Here is a 24,343-nt window from a genome sequence, read left to right as displayed (position 1 = left end):
ATTAGCTTTCAATTATGCCGATTTGGGCGACCCTGTGAGAAGGATGCCCATCTTCCGATTTGTGTCGAAAGATGGGCATCTTTCTCTTTTGAAAATGAGCCTGATAGTGTTCCAAATGGAACTAGTCACTACCTGACGCCTCCCTCCCCACCAAACTCCGTGAAACTCAAGGGTGCCAACCTCCTCATCCACTCGCCACACACACACACAACCCCCCCCCCCCCCCCCCCCACACACGCATACATACCCCAAACCCTCACTCGCCCCCCACTCCAAACTCTATACAACTGGCTCAGGTTATGAGAACTTATAAGCATTATGTGTAGGAAGGCAAAAAGTAAAGTACTCTGATTACTAGTCTGTTCATTAACCAAGTCAAACACACCGCACCAAAGCAATTTGTGAGAGAGAAGAAAAAAAAAACCCACACTCTGAGCCCTAAGAAGGACTATTAGAGAAGGAACTTCCAGTCCAGTATAATTACTGCAATCTGTCCAAGTGCTATGGCTCTCTGTAACGTACTCCAAGTAAGTACGCATTTTAGATTGTAAGCTCTTTTAAGCAGGGACTATCCTTTGTTAAACTGTACAGCGCTGCGTAACCCTAGTAGCGCTCTAGAAATGTTTAGTAGTAGTAGTAAGTACAAGACAATAAACGCAGCAAAAAGAAATCTCCGCTGTATACATAAGTAATGCCATACTGGGAAAAGACCAAAGGTCCATCGAGCCCAGCATCCTGTCCCCAACAGCGGCCAATCCAGGTCAAGGGCACCTGGAAAGCTACCCAAATGTACAAACATTTTATACATGTTATTCCCGAAATTGTGGATTTTTCCCAAGTCCATTTAGTAGCGGTCTATGGACTTGTCCTTTAGAAAACTGTCCAACTCCTTTTTAAACTCTGCCAAGCTAACCGCCTTCACTACGTTCTCCGGCAACGAATTCCAGAGTTTAATTACGCGTTGGGTGAAGAAAAATTTTCTCCTATTTGTTTAGAGAAGGTAACTTTATGATTGAAGACAGCAGGTAACGATCCAGTGTAAAACTTTTAATCTTCTTGGAACCAGAAGCAGCAGCCAGTTGTAAATTCCCAGTAAGTGCTGAAGCGATTTTCCCCCGCAGCTTGCTTGCCGTCAGTAATCCCCAAACTAAGTCAGCATCCAGGGCGTGGCCCATTCTGCTCCGAGGAGGTCAGCTGCTGGAGGAAATTCTGGGCATCTGTCACGGAAGCAAACATTTTTGTCTCTTGATGTGTAACACGCAGTTTAGCTGGGTATAACAGGGCAAACAATTTTCTTCCTACGTAGTTGTGAACAGATAGGCGAGAAGATCCAGCGTTCTGCTGCCACAGCTAGCGAATAGTCCTGAAGACACAAAATTTTGTGGTTGTCATATTGCAGCTCTTTGCCCCCTCATATCGCTTGCAGAATAGCTGACTTATAAGCAAAATTGAGAAGGTGACAAATCAACACATGAGGTCTGGCTGGCCCCGCTTGACGAGGGCCTATCCTATCTGCCCGCTCTACCAACAGCGGGCCCCTGTGAGCTGGCAGGGAGAGCTGTTGCAGCAGCCATCGTTCGAGAAACTCCTGAAGGTCCCTCTTTTCCACAGCCTCTGTCAGACCCACAAAGCACAGGTTATTCCTACGGGACCTGTTTTCCAAATCCTCCATTTTCTCCTCGTACGTTCTCTACGTTCATCATTCTATCCTCCAGTACGATAGTGATAAGCCGCCAGATCAGCAGCAGTGCGATCGAGGTTTCCTTTTTTTTTTTTTTAATTTAATAAATTTTTATTAATCATACCTTATACAAGTTACATTGTAGTGTTTCATCCTAAATTCTGGTAACAACAGTCATTCCCTTTTCTAAACCTCAAAATACAAACATATATACAGTATAAACTGTCCCCTCCAAAGTCTCCTCCATTTCCCCCCCCCCCTCCCATTCCCCCCCCTCCCCCCCATTCTCATTTCCTTAGTCCCTTCAATTCCCGAGAACCCCTCCTTATTCCCCCCCCCCTTACATTTCTTTCCCCACTATTCGATCAAGTTGTTCCCATTCCTTAGCCTGTGCATTAAACCTACCCCTCCTTTTATCCGTCAACTCCTCCATCACCATTAGGTTCTCAACCTTCCCAATCCAGTTATGTAAAGTGGGCCCTTTATCTTGTTTCCAGAATGCCGCTATTACAGATTTTGCAGCCGCTAGGCTTAACCTCTTAATCCTTTGTCCCCATTTCACTCCTTTCTGGTTCCCCCACCCTAGTAAGCACCATTTTGGGTCATTTGGGAAGGGAGTATCCAAAGCCTCTGTCAACATACCCGTAACTCCCTCCCAAAATTTCTGTATGTGTACACATTCCCACCATATATGATAGAAAGTACCTTTTTCCTCCTTACATCGCCAACATATATCTGAGGCATCTGGGAACATTACCTTTATTCTCTCTGGCGTATAGTGCGATCGAGGTTTCCTTAAAGCTGCTCCAATTTTGAGTCTGTGGGGCGCAAACGATTGTCCAAAATATTCTCCATAGCCCCGATCACCTCATCTGTTACCTCTGCTACCCACACGGAGCCGATGGTGGAGCTAGGTGGGCTGGCAGTCGCCACCATCTTGTCAGCCTGCAGTTTTTGCTTGTCTCTATCCTTACGAGGATTTTTGGTTGCCATCAGTTATTGTCTGCCAATTTCCAAAAAGACTTGCTCTCCAGCGATCAAAGTTGTGCAAAGGGGTTAAAAACTTGAGATCTGTTAACTAGAAACAATGGATTTCATGGAGAGGTGGCAGGAGCAGAACTAGCTGCTGCTCCCGAGCATAGCATCATGTGACCCACTGCTGGTTCTTAATGAGAAGGTTGGATGAGCATTTGGAGGAAGAAAGGAATAAAAAGTTGGTGGACCTTGGTGTGTGTGTGTGTGGGAGGGTGCAGGTGAAAGATGCGGGTTCGTGTGGGGGAGTGTGGGTAAGGTGAGGGGCATGCTTCATGGGTGGAACATGCAGCATATATCTAGGACCCCCGCAGCACACCGGTTGAAAAACGCTACTCTGGAGGATGCCTGGGATGAAGACCATGGCAAAGACAATGTTTCCCTGCTAGGGATTCCTCCCCTAAGTTGGGGAGCCCTTGCCAGCAGAGGATGGCCTCCCCTCCCCAAGTAATAAGGTTGTTCCTTTTGGTGGAGTTGATGTCCCTCATAGACCAGGTGGTCTTGGTTCTTTGCATCTCTAAAATGTCTTCATGTGAAGTCTTTCAGAAGCTTGCTAAAGCCTTCCACCTTCATAGAGCGCTTTTGCAAATAGTCATGGTAGAATATGCAAAATATGGTCCATGGGGAGTGAAGTTTAAGTAGGCTATTTTCTCTTTTTCAGGAAGATTTAAACAAGCTCTTTCATGTCCTAAAGGTAAATTTCTTGGTGACAACAATAATGACTGAAACACCTTTTTTTTTTTTTTTGGGGGGGGGGGGGTCTGTCCTGAAAGATTCCAGTGACTTGAAGATGGAATTGCTTCGCAAGTAGGCGTTCATCTTAGCATTTGGAGTTCATGCGGCAGTCTGCTAGGAGTATGTGGCAAGAACCATGTGATGGGTACAGCAGCTGCCAGCCTCACTTGAATCGCAGCCTTTGTGTTTGATGTCCTTTACAATTCTGTTCGCATCTACTCTTGGTCCATAACACCTGTGGCTTTGACTCCAGCACTGGTTGGTGGGCTTGACCTGTGCCTCCAAGCTTCCTTTTCAGTGTTTTTCAGTGAGGATTTGGAGAAGCTCACCTGGGTGAGTACAGGTTTCAGCAGCTTCGATAGAACAAGGCAATGTCTATGGATAGGGGATCTGAGGGGTAGGTCCCAGGCCAAGGATTAGGGCTTGTCCCCTTGGGCAGGCAGAGTTTGGCCACTTTCTCAGTGAGATAACAGGGGCAGCTCTTTTGGGGAACAAGAAGGTCAAGGGCCAGTGGCGTTTCCTCCTCCTCCTCCTCTGCTGTTAAGGGCCCCCAGTGTGTATCAGTGTGCCCTTGCTGCAGAAATGTGAGTCGTAGGGGGGATCCACCTATTCCACCATGAGAGAGGGTCCACTAGGACTTTGAGGTGTTTCAGTAGGGTTATGTACCAGAGCTGGCAGAAGCCATTTTAGATGCCTTTATGATGACCCTCTGTGTTTCTCAAAAGAAGAGATGTAGAAGTCTCGTTGCAGCAACTGATTCAGCTGGGAGCTTTGGGGTCTGTTCTAGTGCAGGAGCAGGGTTGGAATTGCTATTCCATTCACTTTGATTCCCAAGAAAGGGGGAGCATTCTCTTCCCTTCTGGATTTAAAGGGGGTCAACGCTTCACTGTGAGTCCCATGTTTTCTTATAGAAACATTGCATTATCTTGTCAGTCTGTTTGGGGTAGTGAGGTTTCTGGCCTCACTGGATCTGGCTGAGGCTTATTTCCACATTGCTATCAGGGGTGGTCCCAAGTGTTCCTGCGTTTCTGCATTCTGGGCAAACACTTTCAGTTTAAAGGAACTGCCCTTTGGTCTAGCAGCAACTCCCTTGAACTAGTGGTAGCGACAGAACATCTGTGTAAGGATGCAATTTAAATTCCCCCTTACTTGGATAACTTGAGCCAACTTGGAGGCAGATTCATGAATACTGACAGACAAAGTGATTGAGTTCTTGGAGCACCTAAGCTGGGTCATGAACTACACTACATCTTTCCCTTTCACAGGTACTCGAGTACCTTTGGGTCTTTTTTGATTCTAGGTTGGGGACTGTCTGTCGTACCAGAAGAGAACGGACAAGCTCCTGTTCCAAAATAGTGTTTTTCGTGAGGCTAGGCTTTAAGGGACAGGGACTATCTCCAACTTCTCAGTTCCACAGTGGTGACGTTGGAAGTGGTTCCATAGACAAAAGCACACACGATGCCTCTCCAGCAGGTCTTATATCTTTTAGTTTCTAAAGACCTAGCAATTTGAGATCTGTCTCCTGCTCTCATCTTGGTGGGACCTCCCTGGTCATCTTCTGAAAGGCATTCTGCTCTTGGACCCTCCAGACTGGGGTGATAATGACAACTTGTGTGAACCTGGGGGGCCCATTGCCTAGGCTAGGTTGTGCAGGGGCATTGGTTGGTTGGGACAGGAAGTTTTGTGGCCTGTCATTGTTTGGAGGTGAGAGCTATTTACTTAGCTCTGGAACAGTTTCTCCCAGTGGTGCAAGGGTAGACAGTGTGAATGATGTCTGACAGTGTGACTGTAACAAGCAGGGAGGAAGGAGTCAATGAGTGCAGTTGTGGCACTGGATATCAGTGGGTTCTGCAGGTGTTTGAAGGCTCATCTGCTGGTTATAATCAATAGTGTATATTGTGGGAGTATATAGTGCCCAGTTGCTCTCTCTTAGCAGACAGCTTCTGGATCTGGGAGAGTGGGACCTGAACCCCTCAGCTTTTCCAGCTGCTGGTGAAGCTTTTGGAGCTCCATGCTTCAACCTGTTGTTGACTCAGTGGAATTTACTCCTTCATCCACATCATAGAAGACGGAGTGGCAGGGATTGATGTGCTGTTGCAGCCTTGGCCCCAGTGAGAGCCCCTCTACATTTTCCTACCTCGGACTCTGGTTAGCCAATCCATTCACAGGATTGCAAAGCATTCATTTCTGATTGACCTTGTCATCCCTGGTACACAGGTCTGATTTGGTTCTTGATGGACTTCTCTGTGTTTTGCCAAGAAGTCTTGAGTCTTTGGAGGCAACAGCCAGTCATGGAGGGCCTAGATTTCTTCTGGCTTGGCTTTGAGTCACAGAGGTTATTCAGTGTTGGTCATAAATACCCTGTTTGAAGGGTCACGGGATGTCTGTGTCCTTAGCACATATCTGATTGTGTAGAGTTTGAGTGCTGGTGGCTTGTCTCCTTAGTGGACCGATATACTCTTCATTTTGGCGTTTCTGCAAGGAGGCCTGGACTAAGGGTTGGCGCTTATCTCTCTCAGGGTCTAGGTGATGCCTCTGTTGTTTCAGAGTTAAGGTGAATAGGGTTTTCATAGCAGCTCAGACATTCGTGTGTTTTTTTTGCATGTGGTCAAGCATATTCAGCTGCCTTTGTAGGAGGTATTGCCATAGTGGTACTGTAACTTGGTGCTCAACAGACTAGCTAGCTCTCCCTTTGAGCCTGAATTCCTGAGTCTCTGAATATGGTGAGTCTCCCTGAAAGACCTCTCATGGAAGATTGTTTCTGGTGTCTGCTCAGCCAGAATTGCATGCCCTTTCTTTGAATGATCCCTCCCTTTTGCCATTTACTGCTGATTTTATTTCAATTTGTATGGTGCTATCTTTCATGTGAATCAAGCAGTTTCTCTCCCAGAGTTTTTGAAGAGCTCCAAAGGGTCTACAACAATCCTAAGTGCTCATTTGCTGTCTGGAGGTCACTAACTTCTTTAGGAAGTTGAATTGACTTTTTGGAAGCAATATTCATATGGCAGCAGTAAGCAGTCTTTTCACTACCCATGTCTGGGTATTGGCACTGAATGTCGGTGTATATTTGAATGGCCAGCACTTATCTGGTTACCAGATATTTATTCAGCCTTATTTGTCCAGTTAATGTATCCAGTTAAGGGCTGAATATCAGTTCTTAGCCAGATAAGTGCCAACTGCACTCCACCCCCCCGATCAACCACAAGAAAGCCAGTTTCTGTTTGACCAGTTAGAGAGGATATTTAGCAGCACTATTTGGGTAAGTGCCGCTGATTGTTTCTGGTAGTCAGCTGAGCGCCATTAACCAAATAGAGGTCTCTCTTATGCAGTTAAATAGTTTTGAATATGAGGCCCTTTGTATTTAATGGTCTGCACAAGGGGGATGCAGCCTTTGTTTCTCGTTGGTGTGCTGGATTAAGGTGAGGCCCTTTCAGGAGAGGTGGTAGAGTCAAAAACTGAACAAATTCAAAATACGGATTGACGTAGGGAATGCCTAAATAGAAAGATGATGGAAACACAACATGGTTGTTGAGGTGTAAGCTTAGTGGGAACTAAGGTAAAAGCCGGACAGACCTCTGTGGTCTATGTTCCGCAATTGGCAAGAAACTGGTGAAGATTCGGCAGCCTCCAGTATTGGTGAGCAAAGGCTCATGCTTGCTGACTTCTGTAGTCCGTGTCCCACAAATGGCAAAAGATAGGTGACAATTCGACACTCCAGTGTTGTAGATCACTTTATTGCCACGTGCTGCGAGTGAGGGTGCTATGGGGGGCGGGGGGAAAGACAACTTGACTGGTAAGTTGAATACTGTCAGCAGTAATTGGGGATGATATATGGTTATAATCAAGATTCCCATCAAGTTTGGCTGTCTATATGTGGTAAGCATGGTGGAGACTTGCCAACCAGTGTTTAAGCATGGATGGCTGTAGCCTGCACAGTGGCAGGTGCGGCTCTGGCCACCTTGTTGGGCAGATTGGATGAACCATGGAGGTCTTTATCTGCTGTCATTTACTGTGAGAGGTAGTACCAAAAGGGATTTGGACTCGACAATATCTAAAGTGACCTGGATGGAAGGCCAAGCGAAGGGTATCTGCAAAGCAACAACATGGTTGCCATTGCATTATTTTGTCAAGCATTATAGACTCTGGGTCAGGGGTGATAATGCCTTTTGATATATTGTGTTGGAGGGGGCCCTTGTTTTCCTCCCATCCTGTGGATTAAAACTTTTTTTTTACATGTATTGGTCTGGACTGGTCTAGTAAGATGAAAAGGAAAGTGAAATTTGGTCTCACCTGATAATTTCCTCCTTTGATTTCTGTCAGACCAGTCCAGGGCCCACCTTGGAAAATTTTGGGCTTTGAGGAATCTCTTGGTCACCTGCTGTGCACTAAGTTATCTTGAATTAATTTTAGTGTTTGTTTGGGGGAGTTCTTGGTTTTGGTATAACTAGTTGTAAAAACAAGCTTTAATGTTCATATATTGATAAGTTCAAGGCTGCACTATTCCTTATACTAGTGATGGCATTGGAATTTTTGGTTTCTCTGGTATGGTATGGACTGGTCTAGTAGGAATCGAGGGAAAAAAAATTCAGGTATGACCAAATTTCACCTTAACTTCCAGTCATTGATAACTGGATGCTGAATATGTCTAATAGCACTATATAAATGATTAGTAATAGAAGTATAGAAGTGGCTATTAAGGGCTAAAGCATGACAGTATGTTAAAAATTGATCCTATTTCCTAGAGTGAGTATTTGCCTTTCCTCTTTTTATTGCCTTCCAGCCTTGGTTTCTTCCTGGATGGGATGGTTAGGTGACTGTGGGAGCCCTTGTTGGTCGTAGGGATGTCTTCTTCAAAGCACAGTCTTGGTGTCCTGCTTTTGGAGTAGCATGATCTGCCACGGTAGTACTGGCTTCACTGGGCCTGTCATGCTTCACCTCTAGAGCATGCCAAAGGTTAATGAACTACAATAAACCGGGGTATCATACATACAGTTTGGTGCCAGGCCAGCCATGTGGGATATCATACACAAACAACACAGTTGAAGATCTGAATCATATAAGTTGGGTTTAAAATGGAAATCTTTTGTGTTTTATCATATCAGTGTAAATTTCCCTCTGGTAACATCAAATATCTCAGAAATTCAGTTCTAATCTAAGTCATAGAGCAGTTGCAAAGGTATGAAATTAAGAAATTTAAACCATATAATTGTTGAGATGGATATGCTGAGTACTTCTTCATCTAATTGTTTTAGGCCAGATCGACTGGGCTGCATTAGCTCAAGCATGGATCGCCCAAAGGGAAGCTACAAATCAAAACGTAGTAGAACCTCCAGCAGTAATACCAAATGGTCAAGACCTTGCCCCAGTTGAAACACCTCCAAACAGCCATGGGAATTTTCAGCCAGATCCCAACTTCAACAGAGTGTGGCAGCCAGGTTTGTATTCAACTTTTAGCAAAACCATGTTTTGTCTATTTTTTAAAAAATTCTAAATAAAGATATCAAGTTCATTTCTGTGATGGTATGGTATTATTTTGTGGACTGGGATTTGATTTGAAATGTTATCGCAGTTTATTCTGGTATTCTGTGCATGCTATAGATATCTGCTTTAAGGACATAAGTATAGCCATTCTCGCATGAACTATAATTTTTTAATTATTTTGAAATGCCATAATTTGCTGTGGAAATATAAACTGTTCTGTAAAGATTGATATTTTGTTAGGCTAATATTTTTTAAAAAATTTTAAACATTTCTGATTAACTTGTTTTTTTGTATTCTCCATTATTAAATTTTTTTTAATATATATTCCTAACTAACCCACTGTAATGCACTCTGGGTTTGTACCTTGCTTCTTGTACATGAAAAATAAAAAACTATAGAAATAGTAATGTGAGCTCATGTTGTTAGGTTGGTAGTTAATATAAAATTTGTTTGCCACCTTTGTTGAAAATTCTTGAAACTTGATTGGCCAGTACAGTGAGTTGTGCAAAATCCCAGGGCAAATACAATGAGAAATACCAACTGAAATTAACCACGAGGAGCAAAACTGACAAATTACACAATTTTATATGTTTGTTTTGATCTGGTGTGTCAACTATAGCATTAGATGTTACTGGACCCAGATAATGGTGATTTGGATTTAGAACTGAGATCTAGCAAAAAATCAGTTGTCCTGTATAGTGCCATTGTAATTGCTTTTTTTTTCTCTCTCTTTTTTAACACCAACTATAATTTTCCAGCATTCAGTTGCATAGATAACTTTTTTAGGAGAATAATGAGTGATGGGTAAAACATTGTGAATTATACTGGTTAAGATTTCCTGGCTTATTCCTTGTCTTCTTTCCCTGATCTTCATATTGAAATAGCCTTCCTCTTTTTCTTGGTTCGATCAGGTCTGTCAACCTTTGGAAAGTGATGGTAGCTTTTTTTTTTTCCATTGGATTTTTAAGCATTAACTCATGGGTTACATAGAACTTCCTAATGAAGTTGTAAAAGATTCTTTAAAGAGGAAATCACCTTTGTAGAATATTTTTCTTTTGTGGAGGGTAGTTTTCCTCCCTTTAGAAGAAGTGATTTTTTGATGATTTTAGTGTTCCCAAATGCAGTGAAGCCTGATGTACTTATACTAGATTTGGAACATTGTGTTTCTGGCCCTTTTTTAAAGTAGCTAATGTAAAACGCACTTGAAGAACTGTACAGTTTTTACATTATGTATTTTTCAAAAAATATACAGATGTAAGTGGTTTTAGTTCATAATGGAATCATCACAACCCCCCCCCCCCCACACACACACACACACACTGAGAATTGCTGGTTTCTATAGCATTCAGTTATATGCCCTGGAAAGTGTAAACTTAAAAATGGTTATTATGTGGGAAGTGATCCCACTAAACCCTATGACTTTAAAGAGTATGTTTTTGTTGATTGTTTTATTTTTGAGTCTAGTAATTCATCCTTTCTGAGCTTCCAGCTAAATCAAAGGAAGGACTGAAGAAGTACCTTCATTCAAAACTATCCATGGATTTTTCCCCATTTATACACTTGGCATAGTAATTACAGTAGCAGTCCCTGATTTGGGCTATAAGCCATGGATCCTTCTGGAACCTTGCAGTCAGGGACCCTAAAAATACAGCCAGCAAATATTGCCATTATGTGATGATTGGGGTTCTTATTCCGCAGGAACAATGAACTCTGCCTCTACAAAATCCCCAGCTTGCATGGGAGCAGAACACTGACACAGAAATTGAAACAGGTTTTCTACACGATGCCATTGGCATTGTCCCTTCTGTTTTATTTTTGGTGGTTCGAGAAAAGATAACACATAAAGCAACATTTTCTAAAGGTGAATTTCCTGTTTAAAAGAAGTTTTCACATGCCATCCAGAGATGCTTGAGAGCATGAGTATCCCTGGGTTCAGGAGGGTGATACTCCATACTATAGAACTGACTGGGCTCACAGTTGTGATTGTCATATCTCATGAGTATGTTAACCGTTTCCAGCTTCATTAAGAGGTTTTTATGCAAGTAAACAATCTTCAGTATGTATGGTGCCTTGAGAAAATCTTCACCTTTTTTTTTTTTTTTTAATTCATACTTGTATCCCACAATTATCCAAAAATGAGTTTTGGTTCAAAGTGGCTTACATTTAACAGTTGTTAGAGATTACATTGACTGAATTACATTTACAAGGTTGTATGTTGTGTTTTACAATGGTTGTTCAGTGTTGTACAATGCATATTGAATTATATATTTTAAAGTAGGAGTTTTTCATTTGAGTTTATGGTGTGTACATCAGTGAAACACTTGCAGTATGCAAGACGATATAAATGTTCAAATAGTAATCAAGAACAAGAAACCAAAAAGCTTTTATTGCATAATTCTTCGCACCATTTGCAATAGCAAACCCAAATTCCTTAGCTTCCCAGCTTCATCATTGGACAAATAGGATTGTGTTCTCTTTCTTACCAGCAGATGGAAGTAGATAGATGAAACTTGGTGACATCACCATGATACAGGCTTGTGCTCTGCTGGAACTTTCCAGTAGTCCTCTACCTCCAACAGATAACGTAGAAACAGAAAAATGTAGGCAGATAAAGACCATATGGCACACCCAGTCTGCCCATTCATGCCATCTACTCTCTCTGTCACTCACTTAGAGATTCTATGTACTTGTCCCACGTTTCTTGAATTCAGATACTGTTTTCTTCTCCATTTCCACCGGGGTGCTGTTCCACGAATTCACCACCCTTTCTGTGAAGAAATATTTCCTCATGCTACTTCTAAGTCTATCCCCTTTCACCTTCATCCTGTGGCCCCCTCTTTCCAGAGCTTCCTTTCAATTGAAAGAGACTCGTATCCTGTGCATTAATGCTGATTAGATCTCCCCTCTCCCGCCTTTCTTCCAAAGGTATACATATTGAGATCTTTTAAGTCTGTCCTTATAAACTTTGTGACGAAGACCACTGACCTTTTTAGTAGCTGCCTTCTGGACCGATTCCATTCTAATTTATATCTTTTTGAAGGTGCGTTTTCCAGAATTATGCACACTATTTTAAATGAGGTCTCACCAGAGTCTTATACAGGGGTATCATCATCTCCCTTTTCCTATTACCCATTCCTCTCCCTCACCCAAGTATCCTAGCTTTTTGCTGTCACATTTTCTATCTGTTTTGGCCACCTTAAGACCATCACATTCGATCACCCTTGAATTTTACTTGTCTTTCATGCACAAAAGCTCTTCACCCCTAAACTGTGCCGTTCACTTGGGTTTTTGCAGCTCAAATGCATGACCCTGCATTAAATCTATGCTGCAAAATTCCAGACTATCCCTCTAACTTTAAGTCCTTCCCCATGTTATCCACACCATCAGGGTTGTCTACCCTATTGCAGCTTTTGATATCATCTGCAAAGAGGCAAACTTTACCAGACAGCCCTTCAGCAATATTGCTTACAGAAATGTTTAAAAGAACCTGTCCAAGAACTGAACCTTGTGGTACACCACTGGTGACATCCTTTTCCTCAGAATGACCTCCATTTACCACTGCCCTCTGTTGCCTTCCACGCAACCAGTTCCTAACCCAGTCAGTCACTTTAGGGCCCATACCGAAGGTACTCAGTTTATTAGTCTATGTGAAACCCTGTTGAAGACTTTGTTGGTCACAATCATATTATTGTGGATATCATTTGTTAGAATTTAATTTTATGATATCCTTAACAGCTCATGGTATTTATTTAGCTAATATCTAAATACACCATCTAACGTTCTCCCTCAATCCAGCTCTCTGGTCACCCAGTCAAAGAATTTAGTCAGATTTGTTGGACAAGACCTGCCTCTAGTGAAACCATGTTCCCTTGGGTCTTCTAATTAATTGGATTCCAAAATCTTTACTATTCTGTTTTAAGTGTTTCCATTAATTTTCTTACCATAAATGTCAGACTTACTGGCCTGTAGTTCCCAACCCCTTCCTTCCAGCTTTTGTGGAGAGGGACAACATATGCTCTTCTCCAGTCCTCTGGGAGCACTCCTGACTCTTGAGAAAAATTTATTTATTTATTAGGATTTATTTACTGCCTTTTTGAAGGAATTCACTCAAGGCAGTGTACAGTAAGACTAGATCAAACATATGCAATAGGCAATTACTGCAGTAAAAATATTCAAATAATACAAAATATGGCATAGTATACTACTTACAATGTCAACACAATATGTACATTTTAATTGATAGTGAAGGGTAAATCAAAGATGGAACAAATAGATAGGTAAGAGTTAAGAAGAGTTAGAAAGTAAGGTGATTAAAGAAAGTCGCACATGAGGTCAGGCAGCAGAGCCGCTAGAACTTTCCTAAGTTTCTGCAGTACCCTCTAATATATGCCATCTGACCTCATCGCTTTCTCCACCTTCAGTTTGGCCAGCTTCTCATGAACACAGTCCTCTGAAAATTGTTCAGGGACTACCACCCCTCCATTCCTATTTGTTGAGCAATTCCAGCTTACCTTTATCAGCGTCTACGTATTCCTCCTCTTCATCTTTGAGTCTCACAATTCCACTTTTGCACTTCCTCCTATCTCTAACATATCTAAAAGTCATCCCCCCCCCCCTCCAATTTTACTGTATTAGCTGTTTTTACTTGCATTTGCATTTTTACTTTCGGGACTACTCTACCAACTTCTCTTAGCTTTTCCAAGTATTCTGTGATCTCTTGTAGTGTAGAGTGTTCAGACTGATGCTGATCCTAGGCCTATCTCCCTGATGCACTGGTTCTTTTGCCTAGTAATATGGTTGAGCGTAAAAGCCTCCTGCTCCCTTGGTCAATTAGCTGGGATCAGTCAAGCACAGAGCTGGCAGTGAGGCTGGGTTCTCCCCATTCTCCTTCCCTCCCTCCGGCCCTCTGTGGCTCTGTGGAGTCCAGAGAAAAAGTGTTTAAAATTCAGTGAGTTAGTCTTATTTTAGGACTTTGGGGGTGGGGTGGAAGGAGAGGAAAAGCCCAGGGGGATCACGAGGGTTCAGGGAGTTCTGGGGTTTAATCAGGACTGCCACACTCATTTCATAGTAACATATAGTAACATAGTAGATGACGGTAGAAAAACACCTGCACGGTCCATCCAGTCTGCCCAAGAAGATAAATTCATATGTGCTACTTTATTTGTACTGTCCTCTTCAGGGCACAGACCGTATAAGTCTGTCCAGCCCTATCCCCGCCTCCCAACCATCAACCCCGCCTCCCACCACCAGCTCTGGCACAGACCGTATAAGTCTGCCCCGCACTATCCCTGCCTCCCACCACCGGCTCTGGCACAGACCGTATAAGTCTGCCCAGCACTAGTCCCGCCTCCCAACCACTAGCCCCGCCTCCCAACCACCAGCTCTGCCACCCATTCTAGGCTAAGGTCCTGAGGATCCCTTCCTTCTGCACAGGATTCCTTTATGTTTATCCCACGCATGTTTGAATTCCGTTACCGTTTTCATCTCCACTACCTCCCACGGGAGGGCATTCCAAGCATCCACCACCCTCTCAGTGAAAAAATACTTCCTGACATTCTTCTTGAGTCTGCCCCCCTTCAATCTCATTTCATGCCCTCTCGTTCTACCGCCTTTCCATCTCCGGTCGATTACGTGGTTAGGAATGCCAAGATGCTGTGCTGGCTGTAGGAATTGGGTTTCCTTTGCCTGGCTTGCGATGGGCCATTTCAGAATGGCAGCCATTTTCTCCTTAGCTCCCTCATCTGTTCTGAATGAGCAGACACACTATCCCATGGAAAGGGGGGACCTTGAGGGGGCTGCTCCCACCCAATCTGCATTGGGGATGGTTTAGGGGTGGGAACCACCACCAGACTGAATCCATAGTATGTTACTCTTAATTAATAAGGCCCTCGTTTGGGATGTTGCCTCTTCTGCGCCTTTAGAAGGGAGCTGGGCGAAATGGCTTAAATTGATGCAGTCTAGGAACTCGGAACCTTCCCAGGTAGAGGAGGTGCTCTTTCCCCAGTCATAGTAGATGATGGCGGATAAAGACCTGTATGGTCCTTCCAGTCTGCCCAACAAGATAAACTCATTACACAAGGTATGATATGATACTTTCATATTTATACTTGATTTGTCCTTGCCATTTTCAGGGCTTTAGACTGTAGAAGTCTGTCCGGCACAGTCCTTGTTCTAAATCTTATAAAGTTGTCATCGAAACCCGTGAAAAGCTCCACTCCAGCCCATCCAAAGCTGTCCAACCATAATCAGAGCACAGACCAAAGAATTCTGCCCAGCATTGGCTTTGCTTCCCGATTACTAGTGTTGCCACCTAATCACCGCTAAGCTGCTTTGGATCCATTTCTTTTTATCCCAGTCATTCGACTGTTTAGGTTGGAAGATCTCCCTAGCCCAAGATGTCATCAAGGAGGTGTTTTCGCTGTCTTCGTGCAGGGACTGTCTTTTCATGTACGGTGTACAGCGCTGTGTATGCCTTGTAGCGCTATAGAAGTGATTAGTAGTAGGAGCTCGATGAAGGAGACCTACTCCCAGAGGGTTGGGAGGATCCCCCAAGGCCTTTCCTCTCCATGAAGCTGGTGGAGTCCCTAGAGAGGACTTTATGCAGTGGTGAAGAAAGACCCTCTAAAGGCTATACCCCCTGTTGCTTGAACAGATTGACAAATATTGGTGGGTCCCTAATTGGAAGACCACAATCGTTATGGAAGGTATCCCAGCATTTAAGGAGACGTATGAGAAGAAAGTGAAGCACCTTCTCACACAAACTTCCTTGATGATAACGGGTGCAGACTGACTTCTGTGGAAGTTGTGTCCTGAGCTGTGCTACGTTGGCTGTAGCAGCTCCCTGATTGCCCAGAGGTGGCACATTAGGAGTCCAGTGCAGCCTTCCTGCGGATGTCTTGTTTCATAGTTCTTCTTGATCATTTGCCTCTGTGGTTGTGACCAGAAGGTAGCTGTAGCTCCAACACCATCACAGTTCAACAGGTGCTTCTTCTAAGGTTTATTTTAGCATGTTGCCCTTAAGGGATCATTTGCTATTTGGGGAATATTTTGAAGAAGGTAGATACGGGTCAGTCTCGTATGCTACATCTTCTGGAGATGGGTCAAAAGGCCCCTAGCCAGTTGGGCCTAGGCAAGGCTCACCCCAAAAGGGGGGAGCAGGTTGTTTCTGGCAGAACAAGGGTGTTCTATTGGCCCCAGCCTGATTGGGGAGACAGGCCAGGCTTGGGCTTGTTCAAGGCCTAAGAAACCCTGGGGATCAGGGTTCCTCTGGAGTCAGCAGTATCGCCAAAGGAGCACAATGAGGTTGCGCTGGGCTTCTTGTTGGTTCTGGTGGGCAGAGATCTGGTACATCCCGTTTCAAAGGCTTTTATGATTGACCCTTTGCAGCCCGGCTATAAAATGCCAGGTGATTGCTGCCATGCTTGATCATCTTCTTCAGCTGGGGACTGTGGAGGCTGTTCCTCCCACAGGCAGAGAACGGTTTTCCATCTATTTCGTGGTGCCTAAGAAAGGGGGTTCTTTCAGGTTTATTGTAGACCTCAAGGGAAGCAACACAGTGCTTTGAGTGCTGTGGTTTCAGATGGAGATGTTGCGATTGGCCATCACCTCTGTTTGGCTGGTTGAGTTTCTTACCTGCCTGGATCTGAAGGAGGCCAACGTTCACGTTATCATCCGAGCAGCTCACAAGCTCTATTTATTCTTCCATGTCCTGGGGAAGCATTTTTATTTCTGCGCCCTCTCATTTGGTTTGGCAGTGGCCTTTTTCAAAGTTGGCGGTGGCAGGCCAGCTCCATTCTCAAGGCATCAGAATGCACCCTTATCTCGGTGACTTGCCTGGCCTTTTGACCAAAAGTAACTTCCCCGTTACATATGTGTCAAGAGATTTACCTCCCTGCATTCAAGGACTGGAGAGCAGGCGCTAAACCCAGAACGCTTCATAAACTGGATTATGTGGAGAATATTGCTTTACTGCTTCCAGGAAACATATGATTTCTGTGTCTCAGACCATTTGTACTGTTCCATTGGCCATACAAGGGTCTCTCAGAAAAGGAGAGTGGGAAATGAATGACGGCACTTTACAAATGAACAGTGGAATAGCAACGAGTGGAAACAGTCTTTATTGATACGTATAAGAGATTCGACACATCACCGGGTTTTGACTATATTTGCCTGCCTCAGGAGTCCTGAATATAATTCAACGGAGTGGAGGACTGGCCTAGTGGTTAGAGCACCGGTCTTGAAATCCAGAGGTGGCCGGTTCAAATCCCACTGCCGCTCCTTGTGATCTTGGGCAAGTCACGTAACCCTCCATTGCCTCAGGTACAAATCTAGATTGTGAGCCCTCCTGGGACCGAGAAATATCCAGAGTACCTGAATGTAACTCACCTAGAGCTACTACTGAAAAAGGTGTGAGCAAAATCTAAATAATAAATAAACATGCTTCTGGTAAAAGGAGTATAAATATGCCAAATGGGACCGTATTAAGGTGGTCTTTATAAAGACTGTTGTAGAATATTATCTCAAAAATACCATTTGGTATTGGCTCAGTGACATGGCTAGTCTGAGATGAACCACACAAGAGTCTAGCAGTTTCCAAGGAAACAATAGTGAACTGGATGAAGGCAACTGTCGGTGGCATATATTTGTCAGAACATACCGGTTTCAAGGGTCCCCAGGGTCCATTCTACCTGTGCATAGGCAGCCTTGTGAGTGGAGGCCTGTGTGGTTTTGCTTAAAGACATTTGCAAAGCAGTAATTTGGTAATTTCTTCACTACTTTGTGAAGCATTATATACTTGGTTTTCTAGCCAGAGGGGGCTCTGCCTTTGGCAGGGCGGTGACCTGAAGGACTGGTCTTTCTCCTTCCGGTGACATTCTGCTTAGATACATCCCACTTATCCAAGCTAGTGTGGCTGGGATGCTAATGATGGTGAAATTTAGTCATACCTGTTAATTTCCTTTCCTTTAGCCACATCCAGTGTGGGAACCGCTCTGGACGACTGCGACCTCTCTGTGTATATAGTTTAGGTTAGAGGTTAATTGTCGAAGCTAACTGCAGTGAGAAATGGAACATTGGGGTGACTGAACGAAAACACAGAAGAACAAGCCTCTGCAGAAATTGAAAACTACCACACACACAGTGAAAGTGGCCCATGTTGAGTCTTGGGTGTTGAGACTAAAAGAACCTTTTTAAACATAGTGTCCTCTGATGTAAGTTGGTCACCTTCACTGTGTGTTTGATGCTTTGGGGTGACTCACAGCACCTTATGCTGCTTTGGCAGTTGCATCCTGGTTCTAGCAAAGCACCAGCCCGTATCCCAGCAATGTTGCAGTGTTTCAGCTCTCTACTTCCATTTGTTGGTAGGAAAGGAAACACAGTCCCACTTGTCTGGACTAGTGTGGCTGGACTAAAGGAAAAGGAAATTAACAGGTATGACTAAATTTCAACTTAGCTGTTTCTAAAAACTGCCTTAACTCTATAGTTACATTGTATTTTTATTTGTTTAGCTGTAAAATTTATACCCCACTTAACCTAAGCGGCTTACAAATAAACCATACATAAAACCATTCACGGTAATGGAAACCTCCAGAAACTCAATCTACACAATCATATCATCATACATCTACAAAAGCTTATAGGAATAAGTGAGTTTTTCATGCCTTATCGTCCAAGTCCAAGTGGTTTGTGCCCCTTTTCTACCAGCAGATGGAGGTAGAGAAATGAGTTTTCCCGTGACATGACTGCCCCTGGAATTCTCCAGTATTCCTTACCATGTACTATAGGTAGAGATTGTTCATACTGTCCTAAGCCTAGCTCCTCAATGTGTAGACTGGAGTTGAATGCTGTGGTTGAGCCAAACAGCTTTGGTCCTTTAACCTTGACCAATAGAGTGTGGCGTTCGGGCTCTGTAGCCTCCAGCTTAGCACCCTAGGTTGCCCGCCGGACAGTATCCTCCAGGCTGTGTCCCCAAGAGGGCCCAACTGAGAGGTGTGGATCCCCCCACCCCACACACACACTGTTCCCATTCTCCTGTTTGGAGTTCCCTGGGGGCACCTTGTAGCGGTAGGCTATGCTTACATCCTCAAAAAAAAAAATAGGGGGAGGTCTAGGTCTCCTAGCTTTACTTTATTTCCCTTCCAATCAAGGAAATATAGTTTGTTTCAAAAAGAGAACCCCCCCCCCCCCCCCCCAAAAAAAAAAAAAAAAAAAAAAATAGAAAAACCCCATCTGGACACGAAAAAAACCAAAGCAGCAACAAACAGGGCAATCGCAGGGACCTGGTGAGTACTCTGTTGCCCATGTTCGAGGCATCAGCAGGAGGGCATCGGCCAGGACAAGCTGGCCAGCAGGTGATACACTGCTTACAGGAACTGGTCTTAGTGTAGCTGCTGGTTCTCTCTGTCCCACAGGAATACATGCAGCAACTTCCTGGGGAATGAGAACCTTACTGTGGGGGTGCCAGCATGCTGCCTCCATTGGGGTCCCATCGCTGAAATTGTTCTACTTTTCTCCTAGGGAAACCCACATTGGATGTGGGATTGGACATTGACCCTCCCAAATGGAGGAGGAGGAGGAGGCTTCCTCACCAGTCTTCCAGGAGCTCCCTAGCCTTATTGACTCATTTCTGGAGGTCTTGTATTTGTTGGTACTTTCACACCAGAGCTAGATGAAGAGGAACCATCTTTTGGAGGACCTGGAGAAGCCACCAAATGCTGCCTCACTCCACAAGGCCTTCCACAAAGACTGGTATCTACCAACTTTGTACAGGAGAAAAGTACAATGAGTTCTGAAGGGATATAAAATGGTTCCTTATCACCAGCAGCAGATGAATCCAGAGACTAGTGGGTTGTCTCTACCAGCAGGTGGAGATAGAGAGCACTGAACTGAAGTGCCGTGTGGGATGTCATGCTCCTTGCCCAGTCAGTATTCTGTATCTCCAGCAAGTGGATGGATGGTGTTTCCCACTTGCTGCTTCCCTGTGGGTGGCCAAAGCTGTGGCTCGGGTTTATCCACTGGCCCAGGCGGCACTTGACAAGCTCTGTATGCCTAAAGTGGACACATGGTGATGGCGGTTGCCTTAAAAGAAGTTTTCCTTTGAAGTGTCAGCCCTCTCTTTTTGCAGGTGGCTGTCTGTAACTGTTATGCAGCCCCGGCCTGCCTTATCTGGGTACAGCAGTTTGCTGATGCTTTTCAGGGTTATGAGGTTCCAGTGCCTAATCAACTGCCAAACGTTGAGATGGGATTGGCATATCTGGCGGATTCTTTGTATGATTTGCTTCATACTTCAGTAAAGCAAATGCTCCTGGCAGTCATAGTGTGACGCTTTTTGTGGTTACGCCACTGGGCAGCGGATTCCGCTTCTAAGCAGTGTTTTGTGAAGTTGTCTTTTAAGGGCAAGTTGTTGTTTGTCTCATTGACCTCGCTTTCCCAACAGGCATTCCTTTCAGACTGATAAGTGGGCATCAACCTCCGCAACCTGGACCACCTCCAGTTCCGGCCTTGCACAATGATGGGGCACTGGGCCCTTTCTTGACTGGGGGGGCAGCTGTCCCTATTTCTTGAGGAGTGGGCCTGCATCGCCACAGATCAGTGGGTCCTCAACATTATTCAAGACAGATTTTTTTTCCTAGAGTTCCCCATGTGGCAACTCGGACAAGTGAGTAGCGATTTGTTCAACACTGGAATTTACTGGAGTTAGGGGCTGTGTTGCCAGTTCCTCCAAGGGATCAGCGGACAGGCCGTTACTCCATTTATTTTGTGGTCCTCAAAAAGAAAGGAGATTCTTTCTTACCGGTGTTCGATCTCAACCCGAGTCAACAAGTTTTTGACGGTGCAAAACTTCCGCATGGAAACTTTGCGGTCTATTCTGTTGGCATTCCAGCCCGGCGAGTACCTCATGTCCTTGGACCTCAAGGAGGGGCACTTGCACATTCCCATCTGGTCTCTGCCATCGAAAGTTTCTTCGCTTTGCCGTTCTATGGTGGCATTTTCAGTTTCAAGCACTTCCATGCGTCTCGCCACGGCGCCTTGCATGTTCTCTAAGGTGATGGTCATCGTGGCTGCCTTCTTTTGAAAATAGGTCATTCATATCCACCCCTATCTGAACAATTGACTCACCAGGGTTTCCTCAGCTTAGGAGAGCAGTCAGGCCATACCTAGGGTCATCTCGGTGTTGCAGTCGTTGGTATGCATTATTAATTTTCCCAAAAGTCAGTTAGTACCCATGTAGGTACTCGCATATTTGGGTGTCCAGTTCGACACAGCTCGTGGCAAGTTCTTACCAGATCACCAGGGTTTCAAATTGCAGACGCAGATCTGTGCCCTTCTACGATCCCCATGTTCTCTTGTTTGGGATTATGTTCAGACACTCAGGTCGATGGCGGTGGTGCTAGATGTCATACTGTGGGCACAAGCACACATGCATTCCTTGCGGTAGTCCCTTTTGAGCTGTTGGTCCCTGGTATCCCAAAAATTATGATCTTGCATTCTGCTGGACGGCTGCAGCCTGCTGCAGCATGGAGTAGTGGCTGTGGGTCCACCCTGCACTGCGGTCTGCCTCTGGTGACTCCACTGTGGACGGTCATCATGATGGATGCAAGCCTATCGGGGTGGGGGCTCATTGTTTCGGTCGAGTGGCTCAGGGCCTCTGGTTTTCGGAGGAGGAGCTTTGGGCAGTCCGATTAGCTCTGATGAAGTTCCTGTCCCTGGTGGAGGACAAGCTGGTGCGGGTTCTCTCTGACAACATGACGGCAGTGGCTTACATCATCTGGCAAGAAGGCACGTGCAGTGCGAATGCTCGTCCATTGGGCAGCTGCTTTTGGCAGTTCATAATGCAGGAGCGCAGAATATCCTAGCGAATTATTTGAGCAGACATGCCTTGGACCAGGGATAATGGGGGCTGGCAGAGTCAAAGGTTCAAGGTTGCATTTATTTGATTGATCGCCTAAGGCCGAGGCCGTCAAAGTGATTTACATATAATAAAAATTCAAACATATAGCACAGTATGTTATAGTTTCAAAAATTTTACAACATAAGCAAAATACATCAAGCAAACACACAAAAGTAAAATAACATAAACAAAATCACCCACAAGTAGCAGATGCTGGTCATGCATCTGACGGTGACTGCTCGTGATGCCAAGGCTCCTTGTTTTTTCAGCAGGAAAAGGGAGAACGGATTGGAGGATATCGATGTTCTCCTGCAGCCATGGCCAACAGATGTTCTTTACACATTTCCCCCATGGCCTATGATCGGCAGGATTCTCCACAGGATCCTGCGGCACCCAGGTTATGTGATACTTGTAGATCTGGATTGGCTACGTCGTCCGTGATATGCAGACCTTGTCCAGTTGCAGGTGAACGAGCCTTTTCCGCTACAGTCTTTCCCTGGTCTTCTTGTTCAGGGACAAATTCACGGGAGGATCCCTCCCACTTTGGTCTTATGGTCTGGCTCTTGAGCGGGCCAAGCTGAGGAAGAGAGTATTCTCCGGAGGTTATTGCTACACTTTATGTGAAAAAGCGCTCTACCTTCTCATGCGTGGGTGTGTGGATTGGGCGGTTTCTCCGTTTCAAGCATCTCTTCCACAAATTTTGGCTTTTCTGCAAGAGGGCCTTAAGCACAGTCTTGCTTATAATTCTCTGCAGGTGCAAGTTGCGGCCTTGGCATGCTATAGAGGCAGCCTTTCATCTTTGGCCTCTCATCTGGATGTGCTTCGTTTCTTGAAAGGAGTGAATTGCCTTAAGCCTCCAGTGTGTTCCCTGTGCCTGGAGTGAAATCTTAATTTGGTGCTTGGGGCCCTCCAGAAGGCGCCCTTTGAGCTATTGTGATGGGCTTTTTTGAAAAATCTCACGCTTAGTTTTCCTTCTTGCCATCTCTTCAGTGCGCTGGGTGTTAGAACACCAGGCGTCGTTGTTGTGGCGAGCCTTTCCTCCGTTTTTCATCGGAAGGGGTGACTGTATACACCGTATCCTCAATTCTTCCTAAGGTGGTTTCCTGCTTTCATCTGAATCAACCTTTTGTTCTGCCTGCCTTTCGGGAGGAGGCATGCCCTCGGGATTTTCATTCACTACGCCTTCTGGATGTTTGCCGGGCCCTTCCTCATTATCTAGAGGTGACTAAAAAGTTTTGTCCGTCGGATCACTTATTCACTGTCCTCGTGGGACCCTGCAAGGGGGAGGTAGCATTGGAGGCAACTATTGCATGTTGGGTCAAGGACGCTATTGCATTGGCTTATTTGCTGGAGGGTAAATCCTTACTGGTCCGTTTACAAGTGCGTTCTACTTGGGCGGTCGTGACTTCTTGGGCAGAGGCAGGGTGGCGATGTGGTTGTCGTACTGTACTTTTTCCAGACATTACCGTTTGGATTTTTCAATGTGTTCTGACACTGCCTTAGGGGTGGTGGTTCTCTCTGTGGGTGCTTCTGGTTCCCACCCTACTTAAGGATTGCTTTGCTACATCCCACTAGTATCTGGATTCATCTGCTGCTGGCTCTAAGGAATGAAAAATTGTGTTTTACCTGATGATGATTTTCTTTCTTTTAGATGCAGCAGATAAATCCAGAGGCCCATCCTTCTTTTTATTGTCTTCTACGGTTTCTCTAACTGTTTTTGGTGGCTTATTGTTGTTTTTTTGTGGTTTTTGCATATTTGCATAGGGGAATTCTTCAATCAAGTTGTTGCAATGTTTTCGTTGGGGGGAGGGGTGGGTTAGTGTTATGTCAGTTTACTCATGTTTCTTCTGCTGTTTCCTTCTGCTTTGTTGTTTGAATACTTACTGAGCAAGGAGAATGACATCCTATATGGCACCAGTTCAGTTCAGTGCACTCTTATCTCCACCTGCTGGTAGATGGTCACAACCCACTAGTCTCTGGATTCATCATCTGAGTCTAAAGGATATAAATTTATTAGGTAAGATATAATTTTTCAATAGTTTCTGCCCATTTTTGGTAGAATAACTCAAGCTCTTTCAGGCTATTTGGGAGCAGAACTCCTAGTACAATGGTCTTTTTGGTCACAGCCGACATGAGGGCATCCACCTTAGGCTCTTGGTGACGTGGGCGAGCCCGGAAGGGGCCTTGTGGGCTGCTGAGGGTCTCAAGAGGCTCTGTACCCTGCCGATTGAGGTTGAGAAGTGCTGGCAAATCTCCAAGATGGACACCCTCATGTCTGCTGTGACCAAGAAGACCCGGGAGGGGTGGGGGAGTTTGCTTTTGAACAATTGGAAAGAAGAGTTATTCGGCCAGGAATGGGCGAAAACTATCCAAGGATTTTCCCCATTTTATATCCCTTCCCAATTCATTGTACTATCCTCCTTTGCCAAGTTGGTAGATACCTATCCTAAATGATTGACCGTTATTGCTGCTCATGGGGCTTCCACAAAGTATTGAGTCAAAGGGTGTGTTTATGTAGTCAAGAC

The 24,343-nt window shown here is 44.8% G+C and overlaps 1 protein-coding gene across 3 annotated transcripts in view; it reads left to right on the top strand.

The window, feature by feature from the left end:
• The window catches only part of PNISR (PNN interacting serine and arginine rich protein), a 113,311-nt gene that overhangs the window by 32,854 nt on the left and 56,114 nt on the right, over nucleotides 1–24,343 (top strand). For all 3 annotated transcript variants that reach the window (XM_030199149.1, XM_030199150.1, XM_030199148.1), the window contains exon 3: nucleotides 8,701–8,883. In XM_030199149.1, the coding sequence (XP_030055009.1) occupies nucleotides 8,701–8,883 (183 nt within the window). The remainder of the gene's footprint in view (nucleotides 1–8,700; nucleotides 8,884–24,343) is intronic.

The sequence above is a fragment of the Microcaecilia unicolor genome, chromosome 3 (assembly GCF_901765095.1).
Source record: "Microcaecilia unicolor chromosome 3, aMicUni1.1, whole genome shotgun sequence".
NCBI classification, from domain to species: Eukaryota; Metazoa; Chordata; class Amphibia; order Gymnophiona; family Siphonopidae; genus Microcaecilia; species Microcaecilia unicolor.
The sequence above is the reverse complement of the archived record's forward strand: the minus strand, read 5'-3'. Positions and strand labels throughout refer to the sequence as shown.